The sequence below is a fragment of the Vigna radiata genome, chromosome 11 (genome assembly GCF_000741045.1).
Source record: "Vigna radiata var. radiata cultivar VC1973A chromosome 11, Vradiata_ver6, whole genome shotgun sequence".
Lineage (NCBI taxonomy): Eukaryota > Viridiplantae > Streptophyta > Magnoliopsida > Fabales > Fabaceae > Vigna > Vigna radiata.
Window position 1 is genome coordinate 15,248,335 of NC_028361.1, and position 16,881 is coordinate 15,265,215.

Consider the following 16,881-nt stretch of genomic DNA (forward strand, 5'->3'; position numbering starts at 1 on the left):
TGATTTTAAAACAGCATTTAAATTGTCTCTACCTTGAGTAAACTTAGCTAGCGTGCTAGTCAAGTAACTTATCTTTTCAATATGAGCAGGACAATTTTCACAATCTTTTTCTACTGTAACAGTTTTGATTTCAACATTCTTAGCAGATAACAAAGCTTCTTTTAATTCTTTTTCTAGTTTCTCATTATCAGCAACAAGGTTATTAATTCTATACTCATAATCTCTTCTTTCAGAGTTTAGTCGATTAACCTTGTACTATAGTCGCATATCTTCAGCATGCAATTCTCTAAACGTTTCAATCAGTTACTGATACTTCTCTTCTATTGGCAGCTTCTCAAATTCTTCATCATTGTCACTTTCATCACTTAGTGTCCCAGCCATGTTGCAAATGTTGGATTCCTTTCTTGATCAACATCTTCATCACTTGAGCTTTCAGAATCTGAGTTCTCCCAAGCAATGTATGCTCATTTTCTTTTCATGTTTCTGCCTTGAGGAATCTCTTCTTTCCTTTCTGCTTCGGCTTTAGATCAGGACAATCAGGCTTGATATGACCTTCTTTTCCACATTCATAGCACTGGACAACATTTGTACTGAAGCTTTTCTTTTTGCCTTGACCTGCAAGGTTAGTCAGTTGATTATCATTATTTAACAGTCGACTAAATTTCCTTACCATCAAGGTCATCAATTCTTTCTCATCCATTTCTGTTTCTGATTTGTTCTTGCTTGTAGCCTTCAGAGCAATGAACTTCTTTTCTTCAATCTCCTCTTCATCCTTTAGTCTACCAAGTTTCAATTCATGTTCACGTAACTTGCCAAACAAGGTAGCTTGTTCATCGTTGTGAGATCTTTGGATTCAGAGATTGTTGTGACTTTTGGTTGCCAATTTCTGTTCAGACTTTTCAATATCTTGATATTGATCTCTTCTTTTTCAAATACCTTCCCGAGAGCCATGAGATGATTTACTATGTGAGTGAATCGTTTCTGCACATCATAGATGTTTTCACCAGCTTTCTCTAAATAATTCATACTCTTGTATCAAAGAATTTTGTCTTGCTCTCCTTACTTCATCTGTGCCTTCATGAGTTACCTCTAGGACATCCCACATTTCCTTTGCAATCTTGCATTGATCAATAGTTAGTGCAGAGGCAATAATATTTCTAGCTTTAACATCATACTGAGCATTTCTATTTTCATCAGCAGTCCACTCAGTAAAAGGTTTCAAAACAGTTTTATCATCAACAGTTTTTTAGGCACAAAAGGTCCATTTAACGTGGCATCCAAAATTCCTTTATCTTGCGATTCAAGAAAGATTTGCATTCTAATTTTCCAAAATGGATAATTTTCACCAGCAAATAGAGGTGGTATGTTTGTTGAAACACCTTTACCAAAAGTTTGAAAACTAGAAGCCATCCCCAGGTTTTTATAGTCAAATCAGAGAAAAACAGAGTCGACTAGGTTTTCAAATATCTTATGAAAACCAGCTCTAGTGCCAATTGTTGGAAAATAGGTAGGCTTCTTTAAACACCAAGAGGGGGGAGGGGTGAATTGGTGATGTTTCAAAAATATGTTCTTTTCGCAATCTTGCAATCAAAGTATAAAGCTTTTTAAAGTTTCTTGAAATGCAAGCAATCAGAAAATGTATGTAGCGGAAAAAACGTAGTAGACTGTGTTAGAAATAGAGTCGACTGGAATGTAAAAGATAAGGGATAGAGAAATTCAAACGCAGGTTTTTATACTGGTTCAGCCAACAATGCCTACATCCAATGTCCTTCCACCTGAAAGCAAATGCACTAAAATGGTTATGGTTTTTACAACAAGGAATCTATAGAAGACCTCCACGTCAAAAATATAAGTTTCCTCTCTAACCCAAAACCAAAATATAGCTGCACAACAAAACCAGAATTGCATCAAGAATCCCCTCTTCTGCAATCTACAACACCACTTTGAACAATCCTCAAAGTGCACTATCCCCCTGTATTACAACAGGTACAATTCTAGCAGTCTTCACAGATGCCAAGCCTTGATCACAATTCAGCAGTCTTTAGAGGATGCTAAGCCTTGAAATCGATCAAACAGAAGCACCTTCCTTGTGCAGGTAATGATCAGCAAGTGTAAGCGCACAATGTCTCCTCAATGAATCTCGTTCAAGATAGATCACCACCGTCTTCTTGGAGAATTCTTGGAGCTAAGAGAAATCTAAAACAGAAATGAAATTGTCAGTTCATCAAAAGTCTTAGAATAAACCCGTGTTTAGTCTATTTATAGATTTCTATTAATCAGTCAGATTCTCAGTCGAATGTGCTACTAATTCAGTCGATTGTATTTAAGAGTTATAACAGTTCAGTCAACTTAGTAGCCTATGGTCAACAATTAACAAAATACATTCAATACACTTGACTAGGTCATCAATGCTCAATTAACTCTTTAAAATATAGTCGTTAGAGTGCAAGAGCATAACAGAATTCCAAACCAGACAACAGATACAGTCGAATATGTAAACTACATAGTCAAAATCAACCATGTAAAACATTTTGAAATTCTTTTCTTCTCAAAATTATACACAGTATTGATCCTCAATCTGCACAAAGACTTTAGCATAGTCGAATCCATTTACTATGTAATCGACTATATTAGAACTTTGCCACACAGTTAAAAGTTCATAAAAGTGCTTTTGTTTTTCAGCTTTAAAACATGTGCAGTAAAAAGTTTTAAATGATGCAAAGCACATAGCACATAAAGCATATAAACATGTTCCAGTTATATATATCAAACAATCAGCATAGGAACATGTAACACATTTCAAACATGTTCAACAAATATAATAGTTAAAATGCATAAGAAGATGTAATCACAACAAACAACATATGCATGTTATTAAGCAATGTGTTGTCATAATCAAAAACTATATTGATATAGAAATTGTGTTGTCAACAATCTGAACATTTAGATGATAGGGTCCATGCTCTAGAGGATTTAGTTCAACCTTTAGATGATGATAGTAGTGATGATTTTTAGACACCCCTCATGCATATCATTTGCATTGGTATCTCTTCTATGTTATGTTATGTTATGTTTTATTTTCCCTTAATGAAAATTTTCCTTTATATTTATCTTGTTTTATTTTTATTTTTTATTTTTGCTTATATTAAGGGGGAGTTCTCTAATTTAGGGGGAGAATTTTTTATTTATTTTTACATCATACATAAAAATTTTTAATATTGATCAAAAAGTGGGAAGAAGCATGTTTAAAAGGCTTAATTATATTTATCTCTTGTCTACTAATCCCTTTTCTTTAAGTTATGTAAGAGTTATAGATTAGTACAGGTTACAAAAAGTTTTAAATCAAAGTAAATCAACGGAGTTTTTTATCATCATAAAAAAGGGGGAGATTATTAGCATAAAGTTGAAGAGTAGAAGTTTTGATGATGTCTCAAAGTCAAGTCTCAAGTGCTCTTGTTGCAAGACGACCATCATGAAGACTTGTTTTGTGTTAAAGCTTTTGTAATTTAGTAGATTTATGTATAGGTTGTGATTTATCTTTGATTCTATGTATTGTTTGCCTTAGGTTTCGTTAAAATTTGTTTTGAATCGGAAAACCTCATTTTATATTCAGGATAATCGATTACCAACTTATAATAATCTATTATCAATAATCGATTATGACTTAGTCATAATCGATTATCACAAGCAATTATGATATTTTCAAGCAATTTTTCTACCGTTGTGCATTCATTAAATGCATAATCAATTACCATAAGTGGATAATCGATTATCACACGTTAAATAGCTCACAACAGATTTTTGGAGGTATCCTTGAGTGAGATCTCTATAAATTGGATTGAGACTCTCATTCTAACATACGAAATGCTGGAATTTCGAAAAGCTTATCTGTTTTGATGTGTGTTGTGATAATTATGTTCTAGGGTTTGTAACCTTTGTGCTTTGGCTTTGAGAACTTGGTGTTGGTATAGAGCGTGAACTTTCACGGGAGTTGTGATTGAGTGTTGTTGTTGCTGAGTTAAAGTCTGTCATCCTTTGTGAAGATTCAAAGGAGATGCTCATCCTTCGTGAAACAATAGAAGGAAGTGTTCATCCCTTGTGGGTTTCAAGGGAAGTGAGTTTCATCTCTTGTGGTAACAAAAGAGGTATTATAACCTTAAACTGTGTTATTTTCTTTGTGATTGTAATAGTTTGTTGGTTTGTGATAATGAAACGTTAATTCTTGTTTGAGATTAACAACTAGATGTAGGATCTGTGTAATCCAAACTATTATAAAAATCACTTGTGCAATTTACTCTCTTCCTTACTCTTTAATTTGTTTAAATTGTTATTATGGAATTTATATTTTACGAGAAAGTTATTAAAGATATTATTTGCAATAAGAAACCAATTCATCCTCCATTTTTATTCGTTGTACATGCTAACCATTCTGTTGCACCGCTCTGATAGGTTTAAACCCACAATGTCTCGTGGTTCATTATGTCTTATGATAAGAAAATTTGTATGTAGAGTTTGGAAAGAAAAATAAATGTAAAACTTAAGAAGCATGCAATTTAAATTCAATGAAGGCTTTATGTGATGTAATAGTGGTTTACATTTGAAATTATGAAATATTGATTGAAGGGGAACATGAAACTCTTTTTGTTGGGGTGATTTTGTTTAAAATTTGTTGATTTCGGTTCTTTATTAAGTTGTGTTTATACATCTAAGTTGAGATTGATATATGATGTGAAACTTTTGTGTGTGTTATGTCCAGTTCTTGCCTAAGAGACACAATTCTCACTTAAGAAAGACCTTGCTTTCCTAGTCCAAATCATCTTAGAAAAATTAAGATTTTTTTTTCGTTAAGTGTTGAATAAGGCTGAAACGTTGAGAGTTAATCCTAGACACATAGTTCTTTAGTCTGACTAGTTAGAGGTTCGATTGGAAAATTGATATATGTTTAAAAGATTTGATTATGCATTAGGTACGTGGAAGTTATTAATTGAGAATGATTTGAGAATTGAAATTGGAAATATTGATACATAGTTGTGTTATTAGTTTGAATCACAAAAATTCTGTATTATTGTTTTCTAGAATTGTGTAGAGTAGTTTGGAAATGCTTTGATTGGTCAAGTGGCTTTAAGGTTTTATATGAAATTGAAAGTAGTTTTATATGAGATAAATTAAAGGGAATGTCATGAAATGATTACTTTTAGGAAAATATTTCAAGGTCAATGGAGAGATATATTGCTTGTTAGGTTATGTTTGGTTGCATGACTACATTTTCCTAAGGAGGTGTGGCATCTAGAAAATTTGGGTTAGTCTTGATATACATATTTTGGTGACTGGTAAATTTGGGCCAATCTTGATATATTGTATTTTGGTGATTGATAAATTTGGACCGATCTAGATATATCATATATTGATGATTGGTAAATTTGGGTTAATCTTGATATATCATATTTTGATGATTGGTAAATTTGGACTAGTCTTGATATATCATATTTTGATAACTTGTAAATTTGGGTCAGTCTTGATTTATCATATTTTGGTGATGGATAAATTTTTACCAATCTTAATATAATATATTTTGGTCACGGATAAATTTTGGTTAGTCTTGATATATCATATTTTGATCAATTTTGGTTGGTTTTGACATATCATATCATTATAAATATGTGCACAAATTCTAAAGTTTGAACAATTGTATATATCAAGATATTGAGTCTAGTTTTATAATTGCATAGGTATTTGTGAATTGTGTGATGATATGATTATTAATTGATTTTATAATTTCATGATAAGTATATGACTTCTAAGTCAAAATGTATGGATAAATTCGTATTTGAGTCTAGAGTGGGTACATTTGTGATTTTGATTACAATATGAATTGTGTTGTTATTAATGTTTATATGAAATTTAATAGTATAGTTAGATATAAGGATAATAAAGACTTGGAATGGATTATTATATTACTATGGTAATAAACTAAGTGAAAAATTTAGTATGAGAAAAAAATTAATTCATTTTCGTGTATAATTAGTTTATCCTTATAATTAGAGTATTTTTATAATAAATTATGATAGTGATTATTATAATTTTATTAGTGTATCCTTATAATTAGAGTATTTTTATTGCTTTCTTAGTTAGAAATTTTATTTATTTTCTATGTCATCCAACGATCCTATATTTTATAAACACTAAAATGAATACTTATACCAATTATTTTGTTATAAATTAAGTTAAATTTACTTCATAATAATAATATTATATAATTAAAATAGATTTAATCCTCTTGCTTATAAAATTATAATTAAAATTTTCAGTTATTTAAATAAAAATTAATTATATCTATATTAATTTATCAAGTAAAAATTACATTATTAATTTATATAACTAAACAAACAAATAAATCAACTATTTAAATATAATTAAAAACAGTTTAGCCACAAAAAGAAAAATTAAAGTGTAAATCTATGATAAAAATAATAAATAATTATAATAAAAAATACAAAAATAAAGTCACTGCCAATCCACCTTAAAACGGTCTAATCCAATTCAATTTTGATTTATAATTAAAAAAATATTACTTTTTGAGCCCATTGATTGCAGTTCAACGAACGCGAACACGTGGTAAGGTGGATGTTTAATCTCATGTTGAGACCTTATTATTAATTAGTTAATTATTTATATGAAACTGTTTAATACCATAATAAGTCAATCCCACAGGAATGTAAATGACTCTGAATGCAATTATTAGCACTATTAACTAAACAAAGATGTATCGTAATCTCACAACACTGACACGTCACCAAACAAATCAAAACATGCACACAGAGAAATGACGCGGATTGGATAAGAATCAACCAAACGTCCATTTCTCACTTTCTTTTCTTCGTCAAAATTGAAACTTCCTATTTCCCTTTCTTCATTGGTAAAATTCAAAACCATATCCATGGCTTCAAAAAATTACAAATAAAAAAATCACGTTCTTTAAACTAATTTTGTTTTTTTTCTTTCCATCAAGGCAAAATGGCAAACGTATGGTTGCAGCTTCACCCCTTCTTTGTGTTGTACACGTTTCTTCACTGGTCCATTTACTTGATCAGAAAATTCACATCGAAGAAATTCGACACATACATAAATTTTAAATTTTTACAGATCAAGTTTTCACAAAAGATATTTTACTGATAGAAATATTTATGTATATATAAATTTATGACCAACACTTTTTTTTGTCGATGTAATTTTTTTTATCGACTTGAAACTTTGTTTGTATCTCAATATCTATAATTCAAAAATATCTTTCACTTTACTGTCAATAATTAACCGACTCTTATGCGGTTATGTTTGAGAAAATTCCAATAATTTTAGAAAGAAAAAAAAAAAGCCGAAAGAAAAGGATAGAGTTAAGAGAGGTAAAAGAATATTTTAATTATATGTGTAAAGAAAATAATAATTAAAAAAAAAAAGATAGAATTATGTGTGACTGCGGTTACGGTTGGTTAGTCCCTCCCTCAGATGCTTGGTCTTGTGGTAGTGATGAGACTGCGTTTGATTTGATCACACATAATTCCTCTTTCGTTTCAATTCCACCACAACTCTTCTCAGATATTATTCTTCTTCTTCATGTTTTGCTTTCCTTAGAGCTAATCGAATAATTTCTTTGGTGTTGTCGTCCTTTTCATGTCTTCAGAATCGGCACGCTGGTAGCACCTGCGGAAGAAGAAGAACCAGCAGCGCTAGTTCACATGGGATTGGGAAAAACTGTAAGAAGAAGAGGAGTCATCCAAGGTTCTATAACCGCCGCTGATGCCGATGGACCTGTGTGCCCAAATCCAGAGATCCTTCGACCAACGTTACACCTCCCACGCGCGCCACTCGCTCGACGAATTGCCTGACAGCTTCACCATCACCGACCCCCACATCCCGGGCCACCCTATCGTTTTCGCAAGCCCGGGCTTCCTCAAGCTCACGGGCTACGCGCGCTGCGAGGTCCTGGGCAAGACCGCCGCCATCTTCCAGGGCCCGGGCACTTCCCGGAGGTCCGTCATGGAAATCCGTGAGGCCGTCCGAGAGGAGCGCACCGAGCAGGTCGTTTTGCTCAACTACCGTAAGGACGGCACGCCGTTCTGGATGCTATTCTGCGTCTGTCCCGTGTTCAGCGGCGACGGCGGCGCCGTCGTTCACTTCGTCGCTGTTCAAGTCCCGCTTCTCAAAAAGGATGGCTCCGGCGTCAGGGATTTCGGCTTCGGGTGTTGTCGGAAGGAAGTATGCACTGATTCGTTATCGGAGCTTGGTCGCGTGTGTTCCGTGGAGCAAGTGTTGGAACGTGATGTCATTGGTTCGTTTGTTTATATGTTTTTGCATTTTGCCATTTTCCTTTTCAGTTGAGAGCTTTGTGTTAAATATTGCTTCTCCAACCCTGAGAATTGTTTGTTGCACAATTAAAAATGATTTCAGGACAAAACATAGATATGTGTGCTTCTGTTCGTGTTTTTTTAATTAAGATTGTAGTTTAATCTTCTTATTCTATCTAAAGTATACTTTTATTATATCAATCGCAGATATGGAATGGAACTCATGATTAAAGCAACACTCAAAGTATTCTAGCAATAAATTTTAACCTGTATTCTGAAAACCATGAATACACTTTTTGATGTTGTGTTTTTAGGGAAAATAATTGCATCTTCAATCGATTTAAAAATGTTTACATAAAAAGATATCATAAATTGATTAAGTAAAACATTGAATAACAAGATCAAAATCACACGGAGAACTGGATTTAAGTTTTCTGCTAGTTCTAAATCTTGCATCCTGTTCTTTATTCATCCTTCTACTTGCTGAACAGATGAAGTTAAATGCATTTTAAATTTGATGCAGAATTAATGTGGTAGCCTCATGTGGTCTCGCAGTAATTGTGCTAGTGGTTTGGGTTATACTGATTTATTAGCTTTGTGAGATGCAGAATTGGAGAGGGAAGATCCGTGTGTGGCGAGTGATGAGGAGATGCGAAGTGCCGTCACTGCCATGGACAATATCTTCTCTGTGCTAACCCATTTTAGTGAGGCAACTGGCAGATTAGTGTGTAGGAAGAGGTGCAGCGTTCCTGACGTGGGTCTTTTAAGCACATCCTTGATTATATCTCTTGGTAGAATCAAACAAAGCTTTGTATTGTGAGTTATTGGAAATGTCTAGTTTTGGTATTACTTTACCAAGAGCTTTATCCATTTTGCAGATCCTTAATTTGTTGTTTATATGGTTTTGAGTCTACTTGCAGAACTAATCCTCATTTACCGGACATGCCTATTGTTTATGCTAGTGATGCCTTCTTGAAATTGACAGGTTCTAAAACTATTTCCTTGCATAAATTGAGTTTTGTTTTGATAAACTTTTCAACAAGTACTTATAAGGAAAAAAATAAGGCAAATGAATTATACTTTTCTTTTAGTTAAAATCAACTTATGGATTCCAACTTTTATAGAAGTGCTCTCAGCTAACTTTTTCCAACAACTGATGTGCATAAGTTGATTAAAGAAGCTTGATTCATTTATCTTTTATTTTATTTTCTTATGCTACTTATTGAAAAATTTATCCATCATAATGAAAGCCTCATGCTTATTTACAGCTTAATGCTGGGATCTGATCTAAGGATATAAAACCAATAGCTGAAATTTACTTATGTTTTAATTATCCCATTACCTGAATAGGTTATGGAAGAAGTGAAGTTTTGGGTCGCAACTGTAGGTTTTTAGGTGGAACAGATACTGATACCTCTACTTTATATCTGGTAGTATGATTTTCTTGCCATAGTTTTTAAATGTTGTCTTCCTAATTTGGCAACTTGGAGTCTTGGACTAATGGAAATGAACTTTGGGATTATGCCTTTTTCTTGTTGTTTACAGATAAAGGAAAGCATTAAAGCTGAACAACCATGCACAGTACGTATTTTGAATTACAGGTTAATACTTCACTTTTGATTCTGCTGCCAAAGCTGTGAAGTTTATTTATTGAATATACTGAATTAAAATATTTTGGACACTGGCAGGAAGGACGAAAGTTCATTTTGGAATTTTCTTCACATCTCACCCGTTCGTGATGCTTCTGGCAAGGTAATCTTGGCAAAGTATTCCTTATCTGGGCTACCAATCTTAAACGTCCGTTTTCGAATTTTTGTCAGTCATTTGTTTTTCTAAGTCTAATTGGAGACAGGAGAGAATTTTAACTCAACCAAACATGAATATGGTCTTTAATTGGTAAATAGATGACAGCTACTATTTTTCCTGCTTTGACAGTACCATTTTTTAAATATTATAATCAGTCAGGTCTTAATGTGTAACTATATTTAAAATTATGAATTTTTTGTGGTTGCTTGTTAACGTATTATATGATTATGAACTCCGAAATTTGTCAGTCGTTGTGCATAAGAAGTGGTTTGTTGCACTGGAAAAGCATTCGATAAGGAGGAAATGGTTCATATTGTGATAAAACTTTTCCTATTTTGTTTGCTTTTACCTACTCATCTCCCCAGCTCCCCCAAAATTGAAAAATAAATAAATAAATAATAAAAGAAATGTAGTCAGTAAACTGATTTGCAGAATTTTACAATGTATTCAAAATTGTTTCATTGGAGATTGCACGACTGTAATTATTGTGAGTTTGGGTGATGTATCAGCAGATAACTTGATGGATGTATCATTTGCTGCTAAAGTGTTGTGGTGAATAGTAGTAGCTGAAATTGTAGATGATGGCTTAATAATATTCACAATTCCGAAGTGCTTATTTAGGATAACTTTGATAGTCCATGGTGTGGTATTGTCTGGTTACAATTTTACATGCAAACACTTGGTCTTTTGTTTGCGTGTTTGATTGGTACCTTGATGTTCCCACATTCTCATTTTCTTTCTGTGGTTGAAGTAGTGAAAAATCCTGATTCTAGCCTTCTCTTGGCTCTGTGGTTTGAGTTATAAATAATCGTAAGTCAATTGGCTGAATTTGTTTTCATATGGATACAAATCAAATTGTATTCTTATGGGTTTTTGCTGAGTTAAGTTAGTGAGGGATCAACATCCATTACTTGCACTTTGGAAAAGTCGTGATCATTCATAGATGGGTTTCAAGTGTGTATACATCATGTGATGATTTATGTGTCATGAATCTGATGATTCATTACCCAGTTTATCATGCTTCCATACAAGCTAAATTGAAACCCTACTAATTAGAGTGATGGATGCTGTTGTTCAGGTTGCATACTTTGTGGGAGTTCAAATAGAAGACAGCAATAAAAATGACGATAGGCAGTGTTTGAGTCCAGAGAAAAGGCAGCTTAGTGTGGTTGGTGTAGTGAAGGTTGCAGTGAGGAGTTTATCAATGAGTGCGGGATCTTCAAAGTCGTAGCATAAGGATCTTGTGACTTCGTTCCTTATAGTATTCATCCAATGGTCAATCTCAACCAGGGATCGTTGAAATGATAGAAAGAAGCTAAAAAATTAATTATCAAGAGAGAAAACAATCCATATATTGTAAGAAAGCATTCTGCTTTCCAAGTCTATAAATAAAATGTATTCTATTTTCGCATACTGCTTTAAAAAGAACTTTATTTACCGTAATTTAGCAATAAAAAATTATTTGTACTAATTTCACCTTCTCCTTCTGTATAATATAGAACTTTGTAGTTACTGATATATACATAATATGTATATATGTAGTATTCATACTTTAATTAAACAATGAATGCCTTCATATATTTATACCAGTGGACTAAGACCTAATGATAGTTTTTATAACAGACTGCAAGATGAATTGCTATAGAACATTAATATATAATAGAGAAAGACTTCAACCTAACCTAGAGCGACTAGAATCTATGTTGAACTGTCATTAATACAATTCACAGGATTAAATAAATTTATTTTATATTTAACAATGTGATGTTTAATCTTAAAAATGATGGGGTTATAAATTTCTTTTGTGGCCTATAGGAAACTACATATAATTTCCGGAAAAAATTAGAAAAGTAAAAAATCATCATTATTATTATTATTATTACCTGTCAATATATGTTGTAATTAATTTTTTTTCTCAGAACAAAACATTGAATCTTTACCACGAATTTCTAAATTTATTTTTCCTTTAAAAATCAATCAAATTCAACAAATGCATTTGTGTCGTCAATTTGTTCTTGAAATTAAACGTTATTTTGTCTCTCTCTTCTTAATGTATTTCTAAAATACTACAAACTGCTTTACATAGTTAGAATCAGAATACTTTCATAGGATATTAAAAAGGACCACATTAATTCTGTCCTTCTAATGCTCAGATTTTTTTAATATTTTTTATTTTTATTAATCCATTATTTCTAAAATTTAATGCAAACATTAATCAATCTTGTCCATTATATTCTTATCTTTTTCACTTAAAATTCGATTAATTTGTATACTTTTATATTTAATATATGAAATAAAAAATGATCAAATGAGAAATTATATAATTATTTAGTTACAATAAAAAAATATTACATTTCATGTTTTCTTTTTTTTTTTGTTTAAAGCTAATTATTTAATTAATAATTATATTATTATTTGTGAGTAGAGGGCTTTTATTTATCCCAAAAAAGAGAGTAAGTGAACAGTTTTCTCATAAAGAAGTGAGAGCAAATCATTGTTCATAAATTAGTATGGTTGATAAGGTTGACTTTGGAGTGGACATTTTCTGTTTGATTAGTTAAGAATTAGGAAGGTATGACCATAACATCAGACCATTAATCCTAATATGATGTAAGAAAAAGTAAAAAAATAAATAAATAAATAAATAAATAAAGCGAGTGATGAAATAAGATTGACCAAAAGTAATGGATATGTTAAATAGAATAGAAAATTCCCAAGATAACATGAGATGGGAATTAAAAGATGTAAAAGAATAAGGATCCAAAGTGAAAACACATACCCATATACATGAAAAAGGAAAAGTGAGTAACTTTTCATTTCAAACTCCAAACTTCACTTCACCTGAACCCAAACCGCATCGCTCGGAACTCCAACGTGCACGATGAAAAGCATGTAGAACCCAGGTGGCGCCACAGTCAGCGAGGGAGGCGCACGCGCCACCACTCTGTACCCTGACGGCGCCACCTGCTCAACCCCCACCACCTCCAGCACAAGCAACCTCTGGTTCATCGCGAACGAGTGCGTCGTAAATGACGGCGCCACCAGCGTCACTCCCACACCTCCCACACGGTACTCCCGTAGCAAAAAATTCACAGCAAACATCCCTCCATACGACGCCGTATTGTTCGTAGCCTCAACAGCGACTATCGAGGGCCGCAACGAGTCAAACTCGGTCTCCAAATACTCCGGGTAATACGCATCCAAACTCAACTCCGTCGGGTACGGGTTTGCCCGAAAATTATAAACCCTATGAGGGTTGCTCCCGCCCACTAAAACCCTCCCATCTGGTACCAGCACAGCGGACGAGTGATACATCCTCGGAGTACTCGCTGGCGCCAGTAATTGAAACCTCGGAAACTGGTCAACCAAACCGGGTCTATACAAAACCGGATACAAAACCGGGTTGGCCGCGTTCTCCCACCCGGCTGTACCATTCATTGCACCGTTCAAGATAATGACATTCCCATTGGGAAGCAGGACCATGTCAGGCATAACCCTCGGCGTGGGCATGGTTTCCATGACCCACACGGGTTTCGAATCCGTCACCCTCAACCTCCCGCAGGTTCTGGAAGCTTCTAGAAAAATCTTCAACGTGTTGGCCAAGCTAAACGCGCCGGGGTAGGCCCCGCCGCATATCATAATTTCTGCGTCTGGCAAACGCGTTCCGTTGAGACCCGTTAGGTTTAACGGGAGAAGGACGGAGGAGGCTGTGCTGGGGTAGTTTCTTTTTTCTTGGCCGGGGATAATAGGGAAGTTGCGGAGGACTTTGTTGGTGGTGTAGTCGAAGAGGATGGAGTTGCGATTGGCGAAGATGAAGAGGTTTCCGTCTGGTAAAAGATGCAAGAACGGGTAAAGATTGTTCTCCTCGCCGCGGTTGGGGTCACGCGTGAGTTTCAAGAAGGGGAGGTAGTGAAACGACTTGGAGGCGACGTCGTTTTTGGGGACGAATTCGTAGGTGAAGGAGTTGCGGCCACCCACGACAATGATTTTCCCAGAGGGAAGGATTTGGTTGGAGGAGTACCAGCGGCTGTTCGAGAGGCTGTGGTTGCGAAGTTCGCGCCAGTCGCAGGTATTGTGTTGGGGGCAGGGGGTGAAGGAGCGGAGGGTGGTGTAGCCGTCGTTGAAACCGCCAGTCTGGAGGAGGGAGCCGTCGGGGGTGAGAGCCCCGGAGGAGCACCAGGCGTCGGTGCGGAGGGTGAGGGGGCGGAGGGTGTTGTGGGAGAGGTCGTAGAGGACGGAGTGGGCGGTGCAGTCGAGCTTGAGGGCGAGGTCGTGGGGGTTGAAGCGGCAGCGGTGGTGGGAGAGGGAGATGTTGGAGGGGCCGAAGTCGGTGCGGTCGAAGATTACGACCTTGTTGTCGTACATTAGTTGCATGTGCATGGCGGAGATGCCTATGCTGCGCTTGAGCTCCACCCAGTGACCTCCTTTGGTGTTTGTACCATTTTCAATGGCAATTACGAGCTGAAAGAAGATGGTTTGAAGAAGAATAAGAAAGAAAGATGGGAGGTTCTTGATCTTGAAAGCCATAGTAAGTGGTGTTTGCAGTGTACTATTACTACTAGTTTTTGTAATTTGTTTTCATTGATGTTTCTCTTCTGATGATAGGGTGCACAATACATGTATGAATTTATTGTTGATATCTTGTTTGTTGTGAGTGATGAAGAAGGAAAACATGCAACAATTGCCACGCTCAGTTCGTCAGAGAGAAAAAACAGGGGCCCAAGCCTACCACGGTTTCAGGACGACACTTGGACATTTTATATTATTACTTTTTTTATTAAATAAGTAATAATTCTTACAAAAATAAATTAAAAAATATCTTAGTTCCATGTAATTTTCATTTCTCTTTTTATACGTACATGTTTAATTGATTGCAGTGGCCAGCAATTGAAACACTTTAATTGGAAAGATTGACGGTGGAGGTATGACCTGTGATTAACTACATTGAGTAGCATGGACCAGTTTTTACTATTTTGTATGAAAACTCAGCTTACACATAGGGGGAATTGCTCAGTAATTATGAACCATGATCAACATCGAATTCATTTTTCTTTTGTGCATAGCTAAAGAAAAATAATTATGTGATCCACCTAAATTTTTTAACATTAATTTTGATATTAATTTTTCTTATTTTTTATTTTTTTAATTTTACTTTTTATATTATATTATGTGTTAAATGAATATAAAAGTATACTATTTGAATTCTCTTTAATGAATAGATTATGAGGAGAAATTGAATTTTAGTATTTAGCATTGAAATGATGACTGTGAGTGTTTTAATTTGACATTGGATATATACGTGGAACTGATTAAGTATACCATGATTGTTCAGTTTGGTCTATCTAATGTTTATTTTGAAATACACACTAGTATTTTTGAACTAAGAAAGAGATATAGATGCTTAAATAAGTAAATTGGGTCAGTGACCATTGGGTGTTACTGGGAATTGAAAATGCAGAGTGGTCTAGGGGTCTAGGGCATTGGGCGCCCTAAACACTGTTTAGTGCTCTATATGAAGCGTTGCGCACCAAGAGAGTCTTACTAGGTATCATCTAGAATTAATTTCTAAGTGTTGGAGGTGCATACTATAAGACATGTGAAAAATAAAAATATCTTCTATTTTATTTTTATATTTTGTGGTATAAAATAATTAATTATGGTGTGTATTTGTGTATAGAAAGTGTTAAGAAAGTGAATAAAAATTAACTAGCTTTTATATTAATTTTAAAAAATGCAAGAGGTTTAGAGGTCATGGATTCAATTCATACCCAAGACATTTCTTAGATTCATTTTCCATGAGAAGACTTTGGAAGAGAGGTTCATATGTTTTTGTTGGCAGAAGAGAGTAAATGGTTTTTTTCTCTTCATAACTTTAGTTGCTTTGTTTCTTTGTATGATATGAATGCATATAACGGGTTTAGGAAAGTCCTTGGTAAAGAGCATTTCCTAGACTTTAGTTTGGAGAGAAAGGAGGGTTGAGACATAGAAAAACTCATAGTTAAGTTAAAAGGGGCACACCAAAATGTGAGTTGAGAGTTAAAGAGGAACCTTACCCTCGTATTTACACCAACCCAAAAACATAGCATTTTTGAGAGAGAATAGGGTGTTGCAACAAGAGGAGAGGAGAAAGGACATCAAAGAAACCTTAAAGACTTTTTGAAAACTAGAGGTAAGGGGAGTAGCCAATGAAATGTGTTTTGTTGATGCATGTAAGGGGTATAACTATGAAATATGTTTTACATTGGGGTAGGGGCTAATTTCAATCTCTAACGGAGATGGGTACTTGATGAGGTTTGCATGGGTATATGTTTTGTTGTTGTATGTGAAGGGAGAACCGTGGGTATATCTATATTTTGTGAAGGGTGAGGTTTTGGTTCAAAGTTATGCTATATATATGAATGATGGGATGCTTGCATGGGTTGTATTTTGTTGTTGCATGTAAAGGGTGTGATCATGTTCATGTGCAGAATACGTATGGGTGTTATGAAAAAGTGCATGCTTCACTTCTTTTTTGATATATGTGTTTAATTGTAGTCTTATGTAAGCTTGAATGTTACTATAATACTCTTCTTGGTATGTTTCTTATTTCACTTGTAAAATGGATACTGTCATGGACACTTTCCTACACTTTGTAATTAAAGTGTGTTGGGGAGTGAAGGTGGTGACTTTTTCTTCCTTTTAGTGGAAGAAAAGAGAAGTGGGCAGCTTGATGAAAATTCTAGGTCTTTTGGTG

At 34.4% G+C, this 16,881-nt stretch overlaps 2 protein-coding genes across 4 annotated transcripts; one reads left to right on the forward strand and one right to left on the reverse strand.

Annotated features, from left to right (window-relative positions):
- The first annotated feature begins 7,458 nt into the window (after window positions 1–7,458).
- Window positions 7,459–11,561, forward strand: LOC106777862 (protein TWIN LOV 1). 3 transcript variants are annotated; one of them, XM_022787384.1, is made up of 8 exons: window positions 7,459–7,518; window positions 7,679–8,326; window positions 8,951–9,158; window positions 9,263–9,327; window positions 9,693–9,772; window positions 9,888–9,943; window positions 10,031–10,094; window positions 11,227–11,561. In XM_022787384.1, exons 2-8 carry the CDS (start codon window positions 7,795–7,797, stop codon window positions 11,377–11,379), a joined length of 1,158 nt encoding a protein of 385 aa, XP_022643105.1. In that variant the 5' UTR covers window positions 7,459–7,518; window positions 7,679–7,794; the 3' UTR covers window positions 11,380–11,561. The 3 variants fall into 3 exon arrangements, with proteins under 3 accessions (XP_022643105.1, XP_014521152.1, XP_014521154.1); XM_014665666.2 differs by lacking the exon at window positions 7,459–7,518 and having other exon boundaries at window positions 7,525–8,326; XM_014665668.2 differs by lacking the exon at window positions 7,459–7,518 and having other exon boundaries at window positions 7,525–8,326; window positions 9,888–9,923; window positions 11,227–11,367.
- Window positions 11,562–12,686: 1,125 nt separating this feature from the next.
- On the reverse strand, window positions 12,687–15,273 carry LOC106777475 (aldehyde oxidase GLOX). The gene has a single exon (XM_014665053.2). The coding sequence runs from the start codon at window positions 14,673–14,675 to the stop codon at window positions 12,981–12,983; it is 1,695 nt and encodes a 564-aa protein (XP_014520539.1). The 5' UTR covers window positions 14,676–15,273; the 3' UTR covers window positions 12,687–12,980.
- Window positions 15,274–16,881: the final 1,608 nt, after the last annotated feature.